This window comes from Apteryx rowi, unplaced genomic scaffold (assembly GCF_003343035.1).
Source record: "Apteryx rowi isolate R43461 unplaced genomic scaffold, aptRow1 scaffold_46, whole genome shotgun sequence".
Lineage (NCBI taxonomy): Eukaryota > Metazoa > Chordata > Aves > Apterygiformes > Apterygidae > Apteryx > Apteryx rowi.
Window position 1 is genome coordinate 526,074 of NW_020450716.1, and position 23,315 is coordinate 549,388.

At 37.5% G+C, this 23,315-nt stretch overlaps 1 protein-coding gene across 2 annotated transcripts in view; it reads right to left on the reverse strand.

The window, feature by feature from the left end:
* Window positions 1–23,315, reverse strand: part of SIM2 (SIM bHLH transcription factor 2) — a 55,024-nt gene that overhangs the window by 23,844 nt on the left and 7,865 nt on the right. For both annotated transcript variants that reach the window (XM_026077682.1, XM_026077683.1), the window contains exons 3-4: window positions 20,263–20,352; window positions 14,054–14,162 (exon numbers count right to left, since the gene is read on the reverse strand). In XM_026077682.1, the coding sequence (XP_025933467.1) occupies window positions 14,054–14,162; window positions 20,263–20,352 (199 nt within the window). The remainder of the gene's footprint in view (window positions 1–14,053; window positions 14,163–20,262; window positions 20,353–23,315) is intronic.

Here is a 23,315-nt window from a genome sequence, read left to right on the forward strand (position 1 = left end):
TTTACTGCTGAGCTGTGTTCCTGATTTTTGTGCATCCATCACCCAATTAACACCTTTTAGCCACACACCTGCAGTGGTTTGAGCCTCAGACCACTACCTGGAAACCAATAAACTCTCTACATTAAGTTTTGAGTTTAGACGTCTTAAGATACAGCCACAGAAAAGGGACTTAGAGAGCTGTGGAAGGAAAATAAATGCAACATACAGTGCATCTCAGTTAGTATCAGCCTTCCTGAGTATTGGAATTTTCCATTTATCTTGCTAATACAAATTAGATCCTTATGGGGAAAAAAAGGCACTTAAATGAACTGGCGCATCTACTATAGAGTTTTAAACACAAATGTGTACAATTTGGTGGGAGGAAGCCATACAGTACAGATTGCTATTGCTGAAGCATGATCTCATGATTAAAGAATGGGTCTGGGAGTTGGGAACATTAGTGCAATTCATAGCTGTGACACAGATTTTCTGTGTGACCTAGCACTAGTGCTTACTCTCTTGCTGCTGCAGTCCCCTGCATGCAAACTAAGGATAATTTTTTTCCCTTCAAGGGTGCCAAGGGAGAAAAATAATTAATGCGCATTAATGAGGATACAGAGACCATCTTAGGACACGGACAGAGTTGTTAGCAATTTTAATGGCTAATATTCTTCTATAAAAAGAGATGATTAGTGAAACTAGAAGCAGTATCTTAAACTTCTCAAATGTTCTGCCACAAGACCTGAAATAGTCCCTTCAGTAACAAGCTCCTTCAAGKCACCTTTTTCTTTAGCCTATTTGCTACTTCTTTCCTTTTTAAATGTTAATGCAGGCTAGTACACTGCTACAGAAACATTTAGGTAGCTCTAACTTTACTATTCCATCAGGAAYAGGTTATGATGTACAGCGTGGTCTTCAGATGTCCGTAAAACTAGAGCAGTAACCAGGCTTTAAGCTAACATTTTCCCTTCTTTATTTAAAATTAGTAATTCCTTAATTATTTAAGAAGAGGTCTCGTCTTCGTGATTTCAGATTGTAAGCAAGAGGTCCCGCTGGAACACCAGTCCTCAGAACCAACTAAGGGTTCTTTAGGAAACCAGGAGATTTATTAAAACAATTCAAGGGCAAAGATGCTGTGTGGTATGGGAGAGCAAAGAGGGGTAGACCTGCACCCTAGTAATAAGTGGTTTGGGGAGGGAAGGGTGACAGAACTGTAATTTAATAGTAGTTGTATGTGATTCATAAGATTGAAGAGTCATAATTAGTAGCTTTACAGTTGTGTGTAATAGAGTACAAAATAATATAATTGTAACATAATGATAATGATGTGTTTATTAATTATTGATCACTGAATTATTAGTTTTTTAGTAGTTTGTTGCTTAATCAACAAACACGGTAGTCTCTTGAATCACTCATATCTCACACCACCAATCTAAAGGAGAGTTACCCATGAGGTAACTAGGGACTGACTCATCAGGGAGCTCCCAGTATGGAGGCTTGAGCTAGTTGATGTTAGGATGTCTTGGTTAAGCAAAAGAAGGGATGACCCATGTGGCCGAAAAGAATCTGGAGTCTGGATCAACATACTCCCTTTTTACCAGAAGAGGCTAAACGGGTGTATACGTGATGATAAATGATCCTCCTGAGGTATTAGGCATGATTGCTCATGTTTGTGTGGGCGCCCAGTGTCTCTGTGAGAGATGCCATTGTTTTGGAAAAAGCTGAATGTGTCTGAAGAGGAAAAGGAGAGCCTGACTGCTCCTGGATGTTCTGGGCTGTGGGAGGCTGTAACACAGTTGTTAGTAATGCAGCATGCCCCCATAGTGTAGTTGGATACAGAGTGCTGTAGCATTTGTAACCAGCCACAGGATCGTGATTCAACTGGTTAAAGCTAACACCAGCAAGTTAAGGCTAACTTGGTAAATAACAAAGAATCTTAGATAAGAAAACTTCTAAGTTATTGAGAAGATACAAGAGGTTTGAAACAGAGAGAAAAACAATGAAGTGGTGTCAGTTCTTAAGTAGTTAAAGGTTGAGAGAATTGCAGGTTAAGCATGTGTGTATGAAACTTTGAGAGAGGATAATGAATAGAAAAATATTATGATTGAATCAGAATAGGAGTACCATTGAAGGAATCATTGTGAAGTATTAGAGAATACTCATATCTGTCTAATAACCAAAGCTTAATCACTGTATTTAATTTTTCTGAAAAGTTAAACCTATAAATGCATCATTGTAAGTGATGTGTTAACATCTTTCCTTTAAAGGAAAAGGAAGAAGCAAAGAAGATGGTAAAAATCTATGCATAAATGCATCAACTGCTAATTTAAACTAAAATATAAAGTTTGCCTGTTTGTTATAGAGAAAAGATGAAACCAACAGGTTGCAGACATGAACTAATAGAGGATGGGAAACAAAATGCTACTGAGTAGACCAGAAACAGTCATGGAAGAAGTTCCAGATAAGATAACAAAGAAAACTATTATTAACAATCTTTTGTTATTTTTGTCTTCCATACATAGCACAAAAGAATCTTTTCCACATCTATTATATTGGTAACTATATGTTGCCAAGCTTTGTTTCTGCTTTTTTGTTTCTGTTTTACTAGAAGGGAGACTAAGAAATAAAAATGGATCTAAATTGAAGGTTTCTCCATCTCCAAACAAATAAACCCCGTTTCTCTGGGTGAAGATGGATGTACCTCATATTATTATTAGTGATAATGATTAATAGGTCACTAACACCTGACTGTAATGTCTGTGTGTGTTTGAATGGATGTAACTTGGTGTATTTACAAAAGATAGTATTTTGAGAGCTGCAAAAAACAAAGGTGACTTAATTAAGCACAGAAAYGTTTGCCATGCTAAACTGTACTGTAACAGATTGTGCACCTTTACAACACCTGGAACTGAGAGGACTGTRCCTTCACAGAGTGTGGTAACTGGGGATATTTTAGACCAGAGTATAGCCTTATGTGTAAATTCACATTTGTCATTGCAGGAGGTATTGTATATTATATCATCCCATTGACTACAACTTCCAGAAGGAGGTGAGAAACTGGAAAGCTGACAACAAGCTGCAAGCCTAATCATCAACTTGAAGTACAAGAACCTTTTAAAACTGTGGACTGACAGTGAACTATTCACTACACATCACTGGTATGACATTCATGGAATAGTCCCCAAAGCCTACTGCTGTGCTACTTTTAGCAAGGCATACTATAGTTGTGTTAGTAATGCTACAGACGGTGTTATTCTTTACTCTTTTACATATGCTTTGTCTGATATGGAGAAAAGGAATACACTTGCATGCCCAAATGAAAATGTTATGTACTTTGGTATCCCAAAGGCTGTGATGAACAGTAGATGATTCTTACACAGCAAATTTCTGAGAAGTCTGCAAGGTTTCAAGGTAAAGACTGTGAATGAGTGTTTGTGTGCCTCTGTGAGTATGTGAGAGAATGGGAGTGGGTTTTTTTTTTTTTTTTTTTTTCCAGAATACTACACAGAGTCCTGCTTTTCCATAGCCAAGTAGTTTCTCTGTATATTTTGGAGTCAGTCAGTTCAGGTTCCAATTAATTGAGCAGGCACCTCTGTTCTAAAACACGGAGAGTGTAAATTTTACTGCAGTTCATGATAAATGTCACTGCTGTTAGATCTCTTACTCAGCACTGTTCTTTTCAAATACCTATCATTCCACTAAGTCCACCACATACCATGAAATATATCTGTTTAATTGCAACTTCTGTAGCATTTGCCCTAGCTGTCTGCAACTTCGACAAATATCTGCATATCACTACTAAAGGTTTTAATGCAGCCTTCCTTTATTGGCAAAGGTATTGCAATATGGGCCTGCTTTTCCCATTTTCATCTTTACTTTCCATGTCAACATCTACTTTTCCCCGTTTACATGAATGCAGTTTGCTTCCTTCTCCCAAGCACTTTTAAAATAATTGGGCAATTGCTCCTTCTTTCATAATTGACTTGAATGATTTTTAAAAGTTTGTACATTCTTCTAAGATTTTTTCAGAAGGTGAGTCAAGAAAATGTCTCAATGGCTGATATAGCTGAAAAGGAAGCTCTGCCCCTACTTCTGAATTGCTAAGTCTCTTGAAACGCTCTGATGATAGCTTCCTGAGAAGCAGACCAACCATCTTAATACAGCTTTTAACACTTCCCAGGACTTTACTGATTGACATTGCATATAGGAATTAGAGATGAAAAGCAGAGCTTTAGGGTTCTTTCTGAGGRCTTACCCTCCCATTTTTGGCATAGTGCTTTTCTTTTTCCTGTTATGTGGAATGTGACTTCAGTTCTATTTTTCTATTCCAGACACTTCCAATATTTGTTATAGCTTGGATTTACTTATAACATATTTCTGATTTTGTTTGCCCCGTATCAATGTTTAACATTTCAAATTGCTCCACAAACTTTTACTGAAATCTTTTTAAGAATGACCTGTGAAACTCTTGGTTTTTATCCTGGAATTCCAATTTCCACCATTTTCCCCAAGTGATGATTGGTAATATTTGGAAATGAAAACCGATACAAGGATAATATTAATTTTGATCAAAGTGATTACATACTTTCAGCAGATTTCTGCAACTTTTCTGCTTTTATTGTTTGGAAGGGTGAAATTGAGGTTACTGAGATTCTGATTTTTTCAATACGTCTACTATTAGATTTTTAAGGGGGCATTAGAAAATGAGGTGTCATTTATATTGAGTTTTACAGGGGTGAGGTGCTGCAAGTCAGAGTTTATATCCATGTCCAAGATAGCACTTTCAAATGTATCATAATTTATTTTTCAGCCAGAACATTATCAAATAGCATGTTTTCCTTCTCAGATTCAAAGAACTTTTTCTATTCCACTAATATATAACTATACTGCCTGGTCATCTTACAGAGGCTCCTTCTGTGAAGAACTGCTCCATTAGATTCAGTAAGACCTATAAATTAGGCAGACAGCAAATGGCCTAATTCAAATCCCACCACATAGTCTTATCTGTATGTTAACATCCTCACAGAGCTGAAACACAGCAACCTGTGACTGAGAACACAGAGAAGCGTTGTTGTCTCTGGACATACAAAAGATGTATTTCTTTCTCGCAACGTGAATATCATTTGTAGAAGTATGCCATTTCAGTTATCCCCCTGCAATACATTTGAACTGCAAGCACTCCTTAAGAACAAAATAGCCTGTTTATATTTTAGAGATTTTTTCTTTTTTACTCTTGTAAACAGGAGAAATGTCATGGTACAAAAAACGAGTCTTGCTATTTTGGATAAAGAATTTGAGCGTTTGTTCACTCATACTGCACATGACTGCCAAACAGGATTCTCCAAGCATTTCTGTGAAATTATGGTTAGCTTTATGGAAGCCAGAATTGTCCATCCCTGGGGGTGCAACTATGAAATCCATCTTTGCTCTCTACTCCATCTTTCATCTCTTTTGAAAGAAAGCAGTCATAAAATTCTGTGGTTTGCCTGCTGCTTGTACTGTGAACTGAGCAAAGATCATCGTAGCTTTTTCACAGCTTCACCTCTTAGGCCTTTATTTTCTGTAAGGTAAAAGCTACTATTTCATATCTCTTTCTGAAAGTTCACAAGTTTTGAAATTAGCAAAATAATTGCATCATTTTGTTGCAGAACCACTTTGTAAATTGATATGTACAAGCCTGCAAACTGCAGTGCTACAACATGCACTCTTTTAAAAATGTATGCCTCATCTGTCACTATGAGAGATTATGAAGCAGCATTAAAACTGAGAGGTCTTTACCCGCTGATGATGTGCCACATCAATTCAAAGCTTGATTCCTGTTCATTCTACAGGGCAGCTTGGGCACAATGTCAAAGCTTCACTGTAGTGTGGCAAATGAAAATCTTTCTCAAAGCGCACTTAGACTGAAGCATTGTGCATACTGTCACCTGCTTCTACCCTCCTTCAAGTCCAACTTGTATGGAGGCACACACCTACTTCAAGCTAATGCATTCCTCTGGAGACAAAGCATGAATGTGTGATAAGCTGTGTTCCATGTCCCTGCTGGACTGTTTTACAGGGTGGAAACACAAGACATCATGAGTTCATGTCTGCATAACACTTTACTGCCCATCCCCCAAACACCCTGCACATTTTTTCCCTTTCAGTTGGTTATTTTCATCTTACCTCCTCTGTACTATAAAGTTGCACATGTTCAGTTCCTATTCTTGTGTAATCTGCAAAGCATCTGGGTCCCACACAGCATACTGCTGACTAGAAGAGCATGCAAGCATCTTGGCTAGACTCTTTTGAGAGTGTAACAAGGCTACAGCTTTTTGGAGAAGCAAGAGAGACAAATGTCACAGAGCCCACCACCTTCCATCCCTGTATTCAGAGTGTGGGTGACTTCAACTTCTAGAACAAAAAAAGGTAAAAGTACCAAAGGACAGGCTGGTGCAATAGCATGCAGAGTTTTAAGGAAGACCTTGAAGCTGAGAATCCAGAACTGACCAACTTGATGGTGAGAAAGGGTTTGCAAATGCCTTTGGTGGACTCTCCTCAGGACAAGTTTAGGAGTAGGCCTGGAGATGGGCTAGTGCAAAAACAGGAATCAGACCTGCAAGTCTGCTGCGTATCGACCACCATCTTCATTTCTGCTGTGCCAGAAGGAACAGTGCAAAAGTGAGGTAGTAATGATGATGGTGGTTTGTGGTTTCATTCATGGAACTATTCTGTGAAGTGAAATACTGCATGCAAATGGATGAATGGAAATGACAACACTTCCCTGTCCTTCCTTGGTATGTGAGGTCAAAACTGGATTCTAAGTAAGGGAGAAGAAATAAAACATAGTTAGACATATTTTCCCTTCTCCCTATTATGGCTGTAGCATCTCTAGATACACATGCAGATTGCAGGCTTAAATACATACCTTTGAGAATACTCCTTCTTCTTTTTGGTAACTGAGTGACACCAGTTGAACAATAAATGCCATAGGTGGCAAAGTTATGGGTAGATATAGACAGTAAGTTCCTGTGCACATACTAAGTTGAAAGCTGAAGTTTCTGGGCTCATTTTATTTGCTCTTGCAATGCTCTTGCTGTGGTAGGAAAGCAACAGCTCTGTTGTTAGCCAGCCCATCTTCAAATTCCAAGCTTGCAAGACCTGCCCAAATTTCCTCCCCATTTGGACAGTTTGTTCTGTGTTCTGATTCTATCCAGAATCCTGTCAGTGCTGCCGAAGGTAAATTGTCYCTGTTATTATTCCTTTTATCCAGATTCAGCAGTTTGCTAGCATTGGCCCAAACTCTCTTTTGCTCCTGCAAGTGACACTTCCCAACTTTTATTAGTGAAGAAACTCACAAAGGCACCAGGCAGAAATAAAAAGTCTAGATGTTGCACTCTGAGACACCCTACTCTCTTTGATATACTTCACTGCTAATTACCAATGGAAAAAAGATTTTTTTAGTGGGATGCCAGCAGTCTGCCTTCTTTTCCACTTTCAGACATCTAAAATAGTAATGTTTTCTAGGTTTCCCAGGTCTAAAATAACTGTAACAGTGGTAACAGGATCATCATGTTAAACCATTACTCTTCAATAACAGTTTTCCCATTAAATATTTTGAAATGAATTAGAATAAAAATTCCTAACAACATTTCTCTTTTTTGCATATGTACTAGTAGAAAAAATTCTTAAAAATCTAGTGTAACAAAAATATTTCCAGATGTACAAATTTCTACTCCCTTCCTTTGATATCAAGCAAAATGTGTGTAGGAAAGATGTTCCTCCTCAAGAGGAAAAGTATGTGCTGGCATTTGCATCTTAGCTGGACGGAAACGGTGTCCTTAAATCATCAAAGTTTTCAGAAAGTCTGATACAATGTATTCCACATTCCTTGTATTACTTACATTAGACTTATATCCATCTAATCATGTAAGAATTATCCAGTTTTTAGCAGAAAACAGGTATGTCTACAATAGCAGTAGTATTCCACTTTTGTYTACTCTGAGTTTTCTTAATAAACTGCTTTTAGTACAGTATGCCTTGGTGTGCAAGTCAATGAAAAAGTTGGGAAGCTGTAGAARTTTTAAAGGGTTGAAGTCTCAGAAAAAGCATATGAAACCAATACAAGATATACAATGTCAAATCAGCCAACTCCAAATAAACACACACATGGAATAGCGACACACAATACAGGATCCCTCTCAGCATTGCCTAACTGCTTGTCTCAGTCAACCTGAAGTGCAAATATCTCTTATTTCTCTTGCTTGCTTGTACTCAGCTGGAGTGACGACAGATAGATTGAGTACTGATACCCAACTTGCACTGCCTTGAAACTTCATACAAAAATGTCCTTCCTTATTCTTGTGGATATAATGCAGAACTACAGCAGTTCCCAACAACCTCCAAATGGTTTTGTGTGTCATACTATCTTGCTGCAAGCCTGCTAGTCTATGGTTTTGTAACTGTTAAAGAGTCTTCTGCAAAAATGCCTTGTACAGACACGCTTTTGATAGCAAAATTGTTTGAAGAGAATAAGGTCCTCACTAATCTCAGTACATGCATCCCAGACCACATCACTATGTTGCTTCCTCTAATTAGTATGCTAAGAGGAGCTGGTGTAGTTAACAGTGTGGTAGCTAATGGTGCAACCCTCAATATCAAGTCCCTAAAAGCCAGCCACTATTTCAGACACATTCACAATGCTTATCACCTCTGTACAAAGCACCTGTAAAAGCTCCTCCACAAACTTCTGTCAGCATTTACCCCTCCCCACCCCTGCTCCCTTCCCCTGCCGCTACCACCGCTATGCTGTACCAAAATTGGCTTTTGAGCTGCAGCAGAGGAGACTTACCGGTCTGACAGGTGTTTAGTTCTACGCTAGATGTAAGTAAAGGGGTAAGCTCCTCACATGCCTCCGCGAGTTTCTGGAGGTATTGCTGGCCAGGCAAAATTTTGCATGGCACCACAACCACAACCTATTAGGTCTCCTGTACTGAGGAGGAGAGATAAGCAGCATGCACTGAGTCCCTCCAGTTGGCCATAAATGTAACCTCACAGCCTTCCAAGATTCAGAAACTACTGTTACCACATCATCCAACAYCTTGGAGCCCATGCTCCCCCCCACCGTTGCAGGAATACCTTCTGCCACAGCAGAAGACTCTCATACAGTGCACCCAGTTTGTTAGTTCCCCTACTAGAACAAACAGAAAAGAGACACTTTCAGAACTGTAACTGCTCAAGAAAAGATGGCACACACCAAAACCACTTCTCTGCATTGAAGAGACCAGTTCCTTAGCACTACACCAYGAACCAATTCCCAGAATGGTTCCTGTTGAAGTATTGCAGATCTTGGGACAGAGGCCCAGGAATCTTGATATCAGGCTTTGCAACAGATGCAGATGGTATAAGGAGCACAAAACTCTTGAGGTACAGACAGTACACATTATTTGGAAAAGACATCAAATTATTCTTTATTTTTGTTACTAACCCATTCTACTTGAATATAATGGATTTATTCCATTACAAATGCGTCCCTGGGTGCAAAGTTGGCCTAATGACTCATGTGAGTTGATTCACTGAGGCATACCCTATATTTAATGCGTGTATGTAAGAGAGAACTTTATTTTTCCCCAATCCAGTCACCATCAGAAAGAAAGTCCAGCTGTTGGCTTCCTTCATAGCAAGGGATCAGTACATATTGCTTTACTTTTTCAGTGCTGGTCATGCAAGGAAAAAGGCAGCTTAAAGACTTTGTAATTTAAAGCTGAAATTCTCCAAAGCCTCCACAGATCATGGGGCTTATGGCTTTCATTGAGTCATAGCTTATAGATTTTTAAGGCCAGAAAGGAACATTAGATCATAGGTCTAACCTGTACATTGCACATCATTAAACTTCACTCAGTTACTCCCGAGCTGAGCTCAGTAACTTCTGTTTGCCTAAAGTGTATCTTCCAGAAAGGCATACAGCCTTGATCTGAAGACATCAAAAGAGGAAGAAACCACTGCTTTCCTCAGTATTTTGTTCCTGTGGTTAATCAAATTCCTAGTTATAAATGTATGAATTATTCTAATTTGAGCTTTTGCGGCTTCAGTTTKTAGACATTGGTCCTTGATAAGTTGTTTTTTTCTTCTAAAACAGACAGTTCTTTAGTTTCCAGTATTTTCTTCCGTTAGAAGTATTCATACACAGTAATCAAGTCAACTCCCAATCTTCTTTTTGATAAACCAAACAGATGGTCTTCTTTCATCTCTCATTATAAGCATATCCAGTCCTTCAATCATTTTTGTGGTTCTCTTCTGTACTTTCTCCAATCTGTCAGGTTTTTTTTTAAAGTGGACAACACAATTACATACAATAATTCAGTGTCCATYGCACTAATACTATATAAAGAGTACAATCATTCATCCTTGCTATTCCTGTTCACTACTCCCCTGCTTATATACGCAAGGATTTTCCATTACACCTTTTTGCCACAGCATCACCACACAAACTCACRCTGAGCTGTTTGTCCTTTATGACTTTTAAATGCTTCTCAGAGTTGCTGCCTTCYAGCTTCTTGGCCCCAAAGCTTCCCTTACCATAACTCACTGTAGCATCATATTGGACTTATTTGAACAGAGAAGACACAACAGCTAATTTATCAATTCCCACTTTTCAAATTTTATTACATTTAATCTTGCTATTAAGATGCAACTTCTGGAAGCATGTGATTATTCAAGAATCTTCACTGTCATTTAAAAAGCAAAGTATCTAGCCTTCGTGTTTGAAGATGTGCCTTGTTGTACCAGAAATGTTAGGAAAGTATGAGTTTGTTTTTTTCAATAGAAAGTTGTAATTTAAGAAGGCTTATGCTTTTTAAACTAATATATTACTTTTTGAGTACGAAGCTGAGATATTTGAAGAGAATAATGAGACAGTGAGCATTATACAACGAAAGGCATATTATATCTGATTTTATGCAACGAGTGATAATTTGTTTTCCCTGAGAAATAAAACTCATGCAAATAAAAGTACTAAACCTCAACAGCTTCAAAGCTTCTAGCTTTCTCATGTACTATTTGGTCTTTTAGGAAAGCTTATAAGGAACTGATGAACCACTGGAGAGAGAGGGGAAGGTTTGAAGAGAATAACAGAGGACAATGAGGAAAAATAAAAGCAAATAAATAAATAAATAAAGGGAAAGCACCAAAATTTACAAAGACTGTGAAACTGGAGGGCAAAGGTTCAAAAATAACTTGTACTCTGGGTTATTCAAGACCTGTAACAGAATACCACAAAGTATAGATATGTATGTTTACCTTCATGACTTTACTTCTATCATAAGAGATCTTATCAAGCTACAACCACTGAAATAGCAACTGAACTAAAAATACATGTATGTATCTAACRTAGCTGAAGAACACATTTTGAGCAAGTAAAGTTATGTAAGTCAAGCTGTAAATTTGTGTTACGAATATGTGCATCTGCAGTGCAATATTGATTTTACTCCTGAGGTATTTCAGGGTAATACCACAGACTGGAGAGGTCTATAATGTAATTAAGTTATAAAGGGAAAGTTTTTTGTTGACCCAGTGACTTGATGAGTCAGACATGTTTTAAGAGATCAAAAGAAATAAAACCAAACTAAAATGACAAAAATTGATCTTAAAAAAGGCCTTTGTTTTTCTTTTTATTAGAATATAAATCCACTTTCACTCAACTTCCCTCTGTACTAAGTTATGTGTAGAACTCCATGCTTTATTTAAATATTCAGAATACCTACTAAGATTTAGAGATAAGTTGCTTCATTCGTATCATTCATTAAAAAGTTTCAGGGGTTCACTGAAGACAACTAGGAAATCTGCCTTGATTTCTCCGGGCCAAGTATTTCAGGTTATACCTCAAGATTAAATGCATCTGCTGAAGAAAAGGACACAACTTGCATAGGGAATGCAAATACCATAAAAAAAGTATTTGATCAATCCTTCATTTTAAAAAGATTTATGTAAGGATTCTGCATATTTTAATGCTCTAGTTCCATGCCTTGTGTTGGGAAGAGACACATACAAGTAAGATTTGCAAAAAAATCACTGTATAAACGGGAACACAGCCTATCCATTTCCTCTACCTCACAAAATTTAACATGAAACAAAACATATACAAATGGATCACCAGGCATTTGAAAGTAAATTTTCCTCTACCTTTTCACTACAGCTTAACGCTAATAATGCTAAACAGTATCTATGCAGAATATGAAGACAATTTGTAAAGGAAATGAAGAATTTGACCACAAGTAGCTAAAATGAGAGGGACCCAATTCTTTCAGAAAACAAATATTAACAGGCATGATAAGCATCCAGAGACATACAAATGTAAGCAAGAAACAGGTAATACCTCATTCTGAACAAAAATAACTTCTAGAACTGCAGTACTAGTGTGTTATCTCACTGCTTCTAACATTTAATAGACAATAGGAATAGCTGAGAGCTTATTTGCATTTGACATAGAAATTATTTTCTGTCAGTTGCCCATGATTTTAAATTCATAGAAATTTTCCAGTTAGAAAATAAAAATGTATTACAATAAAAACATGAGGCTATTGCCTTTGGCAAGACACTGAATACACCAACCCTGGATACCAGCAGAACTGCATGGAAAGCCATGGATTTATACCACAGGCACCCCCTCTGCTTATCAGTAAGGTAGGAAAAAGGAAAAGGAAATTTTTTTTAATTATTAAACCTGAAAAAAAATTCCCTGAGAGAAAGAGGAATGAAGAAACTATGAAATAGTCAAGTAACAACTAACAGCAGAAGAGTACAAGGAAAGGAAGGCTTTGTTTTTCAGGTCACCAAGGGGTACAAAAGAGAATCTGTGGAGGAGGAAGAGAGAGGAAAGCAAAGATAGTTCTTTAACACCATCTCACAGCAGTACATATGCTCCCAGGCACACTAAACTTCCCTGCATTCAGAGGGTACATAGTTCTGTGCTGGTGGAGTCACAGTAGACAGAACTATGGTGAGATCAAGTGTAGAAACAGCCCAGGCACCAGAAAGGTAAAAAAAAAGTCCAATCCTAAATAGAACTGTCATGTAAACCCAAAGCACATCACGCTTTTAGGAGATGTGTCTTAAGAAGGCCAGTCATAAACTGGCATGATGTGAGATACTACTGATTAAGCAATTATGGAATGTATGTGAAAGTATGTTGAACATGATGGGGCCAAAATCTTTTAATATTTTGAAGTCCAAAGAACTGCCACTAGGAAATGAAAGCTACTGAAGATGGTGTAAAGAAGCATATCATTGCTAGTTGTATAGTAATTAAAATACTGATGTGTCAACTTAATACACAAAGGTTTATGCCAATACTTATGAGTAGTGTCTAAGCACAGCCACAGTGGACTAAACACTCCAGACTGATGCAGGTGTTCMCATCATCAGTAAGAGTCTTTCCTGACACTCCATCCAGCTTAGCACCATGCTGCAGGGGTATGCATGGGTGAATCATCTGCAGCACGTGAACAGGATTTGTGGAGAGGTGTGGYGAATCAGTGAGCCAGTATCAAGGCAGGAGGACACTGTTTTCCCAGAGAGAACATCTTTTAAAAGAGAGTTTCTAAATGTAGGTCATTTACAAAACCCATTTTTGCTCTTCCTAGAGTGGAGGGTATTGGTTCTGGTTTTTTGTTCAAACTCCAAATTTAATGTTTTTAAAACATTAAAAGTGTCCTCCTATTTCCAAATTTCCTAATGCAATCCTTTTTTTTCTTCCCTAAGACTGCATAGCCGCAGCTGTGCACAGCTAGGCTGTCTCAACATTCCACATCAGCTGTGACAACAAAATAAGAGAGATGAAATGATCACAGGGTAAAATCTAAAAAACAGTTTAAAACTGCAAGGACTCCATGGGATGAAAAGAATTGTTTAATCTAGGATACCTTACTTTCTTCACTGCTACAAGCCAAAATCCCAGGTCACAGTTTCAAGTTCATGCTCCTCCTCCATTTGTGTACATAGCTTCACATCAGATAAATATGAACTTGTCACATTTCAGTCTAGTGTTGTTACTTTTTGTAGTTTACAATAGTAGTTTGATCACAGATCACAAAAGTACCTTGTAAGAGGTGAGGATGAAGAGGCTGGTGAGCAGTAAGAACGGCCGTCATCTCATCATGGTCAGAAGGATGTATATATTCATAAATGCTATTGCCAGTAAGCTCCACCTGTGAAGAGACATGTAACACATGAAGCACTGCAGCTAGCTTTTCCTTTTCCAGTCCCCAAAGCGTTGTTCAGTGACCTGCATATACTGCACCCGTGTAACTACACACCATTTTTAAACAAAAGTTTAGTGTATCAAAACTGTGTTCCAAATTATACCATTAAACTGAATTAATTCTTCTTTAGCAGTAACTCATAGGGGCTTTTGTGGGAATTTCTGGTGATGATCTGGACACAGAAGAGCTAGAAGAGAGAGCTGGCAAATTAAGTGATAAACTAGAGAAGCTGTAGAAACGTTAGATTGCCACAAAATAGCATAAAGTCTCTGTGAACAGTGTTAACGTCTCTCGGAGAGATGGATACCCTAAAAAATGTTTTTACAAATTCCCCAAAACAATCACCTTGCATTCAGCCTGCAGTTGGGCTGCCTGAGCCAAACCATTAAGACTTACACATTTTCTTTTGTGTCTTTTCAAAGGCCATCCACCACACTCAATCCAGAGTAGTACGTAGGGCGCAGAACAATAGCCACTGAATTCAAAAGATAGAGCCATCTCCCCAACCCTCTCAGTGAGGAACACAGCRAAACATGCACACACTCATAAATGTGCACATACATGCAAATGTGGTGCGATAGGTGCAATTTCATATTTTCATAGGCACTGGACTGAGCCATTGCTGCTTGAAGTAAACATGCACAATAAAGAAAAAGACAAGATCTGTCTTAAATATCTATGTTTTTCCTTTTCTTACTTAAACTTTGCTCGCACAGGAACATACTTCTGCCTTTCACACCGTTGTACCCATAATAACTGTTGTGCAAAAAAAAAGAATGGAGTGCATCATATGTCCTTTTTGCTAACTCTGTTTGCCWTGTATAAAACTCACCAACAAAAGTCTCAGATAGATGGAGTAATTGATTTAAGGAGTGAACCAATACTTTGAGCCTGTGTTTTAAATTAGTGTCAGGCTGCCCAATTGTTCAGTGTGGCCTGATGTGCCTTGGGCCCCCAAGATCAGAGACAGCTGAGAGGTGAAGTAATTTAACCTATTCTTCTGGACCAATCCTACTGATTTGCTAAGATTTGTGAGTTGCCTTTTCTTTGGAATAAATGAAGTTGTCTACCCACAAAGCAATCTTTTTCCAAAAATGTTTCTCATAGTTCCATTTTCTGCATTATTCATGGAATGTCTCTTCCAAAGACTATGCAAACTACCATTTTCTAGCCATCTATTTCCCACTGCTTCTTTCCAACAACCCCTCCCTGCAAAAAAAAMCCMAAAAAACCCTGATATTCTAACCAGATATTTGCCCATTTATATAAGTAAAATTTCACAAAAGAAAGACAGGAAGAGAGAAAAAAGAGAGAGAGAAAGAAAGAAGGAAGAAAGAAAAAGAAAGAAGGAAAGAAAGAAAGAAAGAGAAAGGAAAATGAAAGAAAAAGAACAAAAAGAAAAAAAAGAAAACACAAATGAACAAAAGAAAGAGAGAGAGAGAGAGAGAGAGAAAGATTTAACTGTGTTGATTCATTTATATAATTTTCTCTAAGAGTTCTCCTTAAAAAGCACTGACTGTTCCTTTTCAGGATTATAACAGGTGGGAACCTGTTATAGTAACACTCCATATTCAAGCTTTAGTGACGGGGGAGGGAGGAGAATACACAATCTCGCTGTGAGTCATGCTTCTTCTCAGTGTTTCTGTTTGTTTGTAATTATATGAAAAAAATAAGTGTCCGCAGCTATCCCTGTAATTACCATGATCATCTATAGACACATAAAACTATGATTTTTCTCAAAAACTAATTCTTATGGTAATAGGTATTTCACTGGTCTATATGCTTAGTAAACCAGAACAAGAAGAAAACTGTCATTTGGAGAAATACTCAGCTGGCATCAATGTTTGAATTGAAAGGAGTATCGCATATGTCCCTGTTCTTACTATTCTGACTTTGGCTAAAGGTCATACTGCTGAAGAGCATGTTTTGACTCAGAAATTAAACCAATTGCATCAAAGAATACAGCTTACAAAATATTATTCATGGTTAGCTATGTTCAAACCATCTCTCCCTTCAATATAAAGACTTTCTTACAAAACCAACATCTACTAGCCTGACCTGCAATATCAACTGTAGTAATCCAAAAAATCTTATTGCATGTCTGCTAGTACTGTTTGTAATCATAACCATATTAAGGTGCATCTGCTCTAACAAACTGTAACTCATGCTATCTCTTGCTTTTCCAAAAGTAACTACTTATTTCAAAAGGACTACTCGCAGATGTACATGTTTGTTCACATGATTCACAAGACTGGGCTCAAGGTCACAGTTTTATCCAAAAGGTAATTTGCATCACAGGGCTTATATCTAAAACTCAAAACTAAAGTGCTTTGTCAAACTAATGACTATTTTTTCTCAATATATAATATACAATATATACATAGGAACACTTTCTACTCTGATGCATGCATTTGCAACCCCAGTGAAATCAGCGGGGGGTGAATGTACAACACTGAAACCAAAATTGATTGTAAAAATGTGAGTGGAAACATAAAGCTGACTGCAAAAAGACGGGGGCTAAGTAAGAGTCAAATAACCAAAATATGTGTACATAATTTCAAAACTGACCATAGTCTCCTGCTAGGCATAGTGTATGTTTGCTATTTTAAAGCCTACAGTGAAATACCAAATACTTAAAAAAATAAACTATATGGTTCAATTCATAAACTTTCTAAAATCTCACACCTCAGACTTATTAAACCAGCTTCCTCGATGCAGCTTTTTAATATCTGTAAATACCTGCTTACTACCAAATATCGCTGTTTCCTTCTAAGAGCTTTTTTATGTGTAACTCAGCTGCACATTTTCTTCCTGCCAAGAAATGATTCATAATAAACACAGAGGACTAAGTAGATGGATTCTAGAGCAAATAATTACATATTTTGCCTTTCATATACTTATTTGATGAAAGTAAAATAAACTCTTGAAAAGTTCAGATGTTTGTGGTTAAATACTTCATGATTTATCAAAAGTCAAAGATAAGCTTGACTCGCTCATGGACCCAGAAAATGGCTGGAATAAGGTCCAGACTTTCAAAATTAAAAAAATATGTATCTTTCACCATTGTTTCCTAAGAGAATTTTGCTCTTCATTCTGTCACTGGACTTTGAGCGGAAAAAATATTTGGGGAATCTGAACCTATTTGTTATCCATGGAAAAATGAGGCAAGGAATTGGCTCTACCTGAGCTGGTACAAGTCAGTTCAACGTTGGTCTGAGGCCGATTAAAATTAGATGGAAGAGGGGGTCCTAACCTTCAGTATTTATTAATACAGTACAGAGGAGAAGATGTTCAAAATCCAAACCCACACATTAAGTGACAGATCCACAAATGAAGATGTAGCCTTTTCAGAAATACTGTTTCTGATACTTCAGCCTGCACTGTCAAAAAGAGTGAACTAGTGGTGAAAAACAGGACTTAAGAACATATCCTTAATGTTTTTTTTTACATTTTTTAACTAGCTTAACCATGTTGGCTACTGAAGGGTTATTCAGAAGTTCTACGGTCTTTCTGCTGAGTTAAATTCAAGATCAACTAGAAGATAAAGACTGCTGTAGTAGGTCTCCAAGAATATCTTGTAAATATTTTAAATGGAGTTTTTATTTAGTTTAAATATATCTTTTTAAACAAATTGCACTTTAACTGGAAATTGATGTGTAGACTAGTTAATTGTCAAAATTATTAATAAAAAGGCCTTTCTATGTACATGCTAAAAGATTTTCTACAATCATCATCACTCTGGTCTCAGCTTGTATTGGCTGGAGCTCTGTAAGAGCTCTTGTTGAAAACATAGTGTGGGATTATGACTTGGTGAGGGAGACTTGCAAAGTTTGCTTCTAGAAACCAGTCTTATTCTTGTTGATGTCAGTGGCAAAATTCCCAGTGATTTCCAGAGAAGTAGGAAAAAGAACTCATTTAGAGCCCTAGGAAGCTTACAGGAATATCCTAATATTAATATCCCAGTATGTAGGAATATCCTAGTATTAATCCTAGTATTATTTAAAACAAAATTGTCCCTTGAAAAATAAAGCATTAAGAAATGGTAGGAGCAGATTAGATGATAAAACAGTATGAGGAAAGAGGGGGAAAAATCACCACCTTGTTTAGCTGTTTTATTGTATTCATAAATAAAAACCTGTGTGCTGTGAAACTGCTGAAGCACTTAATGCTTTAAGTGTCTAAAACATGCCCTTAAATTTCGCATCTCTCTGCCCTCCCTGATCTACAGCCTTCTGGGGAGTTCAAGGGAATATCCCATTCCTTTACAAATCTTTGCTATGGTGAACTATTTATGATTTTGCTTATTAAACTTACTTCAACAAACAATATGACCAAATCCTCTCTTTTTTCTCAGCAAAACTCTTACAGTAAAAGCTTATAAAGATTTACCTGAGCAATGCACAGGGAATTCAGTGTGTGCAAAAGGCAAAACTACTTCAGCAAGGACAGGTGGGAACACTCACTGCTTTGGAATAATCATACTGCTTAAATGAATCTATTTAAACAGTTATGATCATGGTAGATCTTTTCAAAAAGTTAGGGGAAGAAAAATTTTTAATGAGGCTGTTGATTCAGAGTAGAAAACATGGCCATAGTCTAGGAAAGTTTATTCTGAAGCAAGGTAATATTTAAAATTATTTAAACGTGCATTAAATGTTATGAAACAACTAATACGATACTGTAGCAGACTCAGCTAAAGAAATTACTTAAACTAAGAATGTTCCCTGGACACATTTTTTTAAGCTGGCACAAAAAAGGTATCCACACAGAACACTGATTCTCAAAATTACTTTTTCCAAAAGGGATTAAAAAACAGGGAACATAAGTTGCCTTTGCATTTAGAAGTGGTGTTTATAAGATGATATAGGTTTTTTTCCTAGGTATTTAGAGTTCTGTTTTTCTTATAACTACTAATTCTAACACTACTATTATAAAAACACATCCAACAAGCTTTACAATTTTTCACTCAAAAATTTAGGTACTACTTAAGCTGAAGTGCACTTACAATCTCCACAACTCAGCTGCTTCTCTGTTTATGGGAATAGTCACAGTGCATATTCCACACACTTTTTCAGTCTTGCCTGAAACAGAACATCTTGCCCTCTCTCACCTTCATCTTCTCATTCTTCTTCTCTCTGCTATTTATTCTTAATTTAACTTTATTTAATTCTGAGAAGTACCTGAGCTGCAACTGGTTCTGAAGAAATAGTTCTGTTCCTTGCAAGTCTTGTCCAGGGCCCAGCGAAATTAATTAGGAGTTTTTCTATTGGACTTCAGCAAACTTTAGGTCAGGTGTTACAGATGAATTTGTGTAATACATTTCCACACAAAGGTATGGAAACTTGTACTCTGCAATAAATTCATGTCTTTTTGCCCATGTGCCTATCCCAAGAAGGCAAAAAATTAGAAATGTCCTTCCAAGAAAAAAAACAATAAAACCCCCTTATACTTCTTGTGCAGAACAGTAGTAAACTGAGTTTTATGAGTTCTATCACAACCATATAAAATGCTTTACTGAAAAGACCACTGAGCTGGAAAAACTCAGGAAAAATTACCCTGAATTCCATGTGAACACTCATAAATCTGCCCCCTTTTCTTTTTTTTCAAAAACACATTTACCATAAAACTCATGTTCCACATCAGATTTCCTCTCTATTTCATAGCAAGTCTCAGTATCTTACACCATCTAAAACATATAGACTTGAATTCTAAACTTTATTTCAGATGTATAGCATTACCACACAGGCAACGGGTTTGGGTTTCAAGCTCAGAATATATCTGAAATTTGCAATATCGTATTATTTATTACCCTTCTTAAAGGTAATGGGGAGTAAGATACAATGAACAAGGAAAGATGTAAAGATGGTCATGAACTGGCTGAAGTAAAAGAAACTTGAGTATTTAAGTAAGGCCATTTATCAGAGAACAAAGTCAAAGCTTCAAATATCCCTAAAAGCCAATGAGTTTGTATATCCAGCAAGACACTCGCACAACTTCCAAATCTACTATCAATATTTAACAGATGGACAAAATATATCACTCATACCTGCGATAAGCCAAGATGTACAGATGCTGTTTCTGAGATGTACATTATTTTGCCATCTGATGCTACCACAAAAACAAAGCCATCCAAAGTCTGTAAAAGAGAAATATGTAAGGTAAAAGAAAATACTGCTTAAACCTTTTACACYGAATTTTTTTTAAGTCTTTTGGAAGAAGGCTGTTATTCCACTTCAAGAGCAGCAAATACAGTATTTAAAAAAAAGAAATCTTTATCTGATACTGTTCCTACRAACACTATGACACACACACACATTGTGAAATCCAATTCATTTCCCTTACAGATGCTAGCTTTATTGCTTCACTTTAAGTTAACATTCTCCTGTTTATTCTGGTTATTTTAGTACTTAACACAAATCCTGAGCTATGTCGTACTTTTAGCGGAAAATCTAGTACTATGCAAGCTGTTTTTTATGGTGTAATTGGCAGACACAGCTTACCGCTATTTGCGATATATTTAATGATACTGTAAACAATGTTTTAAATTCTTCTGACTGTATTTTTATTGATGCATTTGTGAACAGAGGGCTGTCGCTATGTAACTATGTGAACTTACAGAGGATAAAAGAAAATAAAATAAATCAGCATGAGAAAAATTATCACACTTGAAGAGAGATATTTATACTCATAAAGCTATATTCCTGTAGTTTGTGACTCTAAACTAATGGTAGTATGTAATGCAGACTCAAGAGCCAGTCCTGTAAATTATTATTCATGGTAATATTGACCTGAATATTAGTTGTTTGGGTAAAAACAGAAGTTTATTTTTTATCATAAATCTTTCATAAAAGAAAAACAAATATGCTGGAAATGGTTCAGATTAGCCAAAACTGACCACAATTTGTACATACAAACTGCTAATTTGGGGTACCTTGATTCTTCAGTGCCCAAGTTTAGGCATTCTTTTAATAGCACCTGATTTTCTCGGCCAAAAATTTAAGTATCCAATATCTCTAACCAATTTGGGAACCCTTGATCAATACATATATATAACAATCACTGGAAAATATATTTAGAATGGAAAAGTAATTTTTTAAGTACACAGATAAAACAAATGCCTACTTTAATTCACATTTTAAGTTACTGAACCAGGAGAGACTCAATAAAATTCTGTATGCTTCATGGTCTTACAGTGCTGCCCCAGTAAAAAAAATATTGCAAATTATTCTCTGGCCTACTAACGATTCTGCTGCATGTAATTGAAACCAGATTACTTTTTGCCTTTACTTTTTTTTGGGAGGGGGAACATAAATTAACTTTTGTAGCAGTATTAAAATGGGAAATAAATTATTGTATCCTTAAGCATAAGTTTCCTTCTAAACATCTTGCAATTGCCCTTCCCAGTACCATAATTAAATTGGGTTAATTCTTCCATTACTGTCTAGCTTAGAAGTCTCTAACTTATCTCTATAAAAAAACATACTGAAGCTGAAACTTTATATGTAAAGTTTCAGTCTAAGAACCCTTAAAAAAAGTTTACAGTAAATGTGCTGTTTTTATTAAAATGTTAAGCATTCCTAGTTCCAGAAATAACTGAACTGTAAAATTAGTATTACAGGTGATTAGCATGTAGTATTACTTAAGTTTGCAACTTCAGTTACTAACAGCTAACAGGAAGGAGCAAGTGTAACAATGATTTTTATGATATAACTACATATGTATTTTCAAGGTAGACCAATGATTTCTGAAAGAGCTGATCCAACACCAACTACTTATAATTCGAACTGTGTACTTCATAAGTTGAAATCCCTCCACGAGAAATGATTTTCAATTTTATCAGTATCCATTTATTTTATTCTATCAACAGAGCATGCTTCAAATCCTTCTACCAAAAGCGTGCTCTTGTTATTTAAGGAGGGCGGATGATATTTTGCAGGGTTGCTGTATCAAAAAACAAGCACGCCACCTCAAATCTCAAGTGGTTTCACACAGCTTCCCTAGTCCTGCCGTTGGTGTCGTTCTTCCTTTGCAGCTACTGACCTCCCTTGCAGCATGCAGCTGGCTGGAGCCCGAGGAGACTGGCAACCACCGGAGGGGCTACACTACCAAGGCGCTAGGGAGCGGGAAACCTGTACGTTTGATTATTCACTAAATACAGCCCCTGAAGCACTCCAAGCTCAGGTCGACAGTAGGCTGTCACGCCTCCGCGTCTCATCATTTTCAAAACAAACGCAAGGGCCCGGCCAAGGGTGGCCGCCGGGGCCAACGGCCGGGGCGCGAGGCAGGGAGGTTCCGCACGGCCAACGGCCGGGCTCGAGGAAGGGGGGCGCCGCGCGGCCAACGAATGCCACCGCCTGGCGGAGACAAACGTCGGTGGGGGTGGGGGGGAGCAGTCACAAACCCCGAACAGAGTTTCTTTTGAGCTTTTTATCCCCACCCGAGTGAACAGTTAAAACAACCTCAGTTCTATGACCAGAAGTTAACCTTCTACAATAAAAACGACCGTTAAATGATTACGGTTTACTAGGTCTTTAAAATCGGGGCACAAAAATCCTCGCTGTATTAAGTTCACATATAAAATATAGAGCTAAATGTAATTATTTTTTTTCTCTGGCTGGCATACATGCCCCAACTACGACTTCCTACATTCTCCTACGTGCTACACAGAGGGAACTCAGAAGAATTCCAGAGCAGATCAACGGGATCTCCAACAACTGTGTTTTCAGGTGCTAACGTAAATAGGAGATCTAATCCAGATGTTCGCCTCCTGCCTCTGCAGCCGTGTGCTCTTTTCAAGGTTTCCCCTACTGAATTATCGATGGAGAACTACGACCTCCGATGTCCTGAAGCACGCCGACAGCACCCCTCGGCCGTAAATACACCCCTGCCCGTCGCAGTCCCCCAGCGGCTGTTTGCGGGACCAAACGGCCATCCTGAGCAGCTCTGGTGCGTTTAGTTACCATCTTCACGCCTGGGCGATACTCTGCAGGCACGTAAGATTAGTGCCACAGCGGGCTGTTGTTTCTGCTGATATCAAAGGCGAAAAAATTTAAGCGATTGGTGTCTCGATTTTTCCTTCCCTCCTGGGCGGTTTGAGGC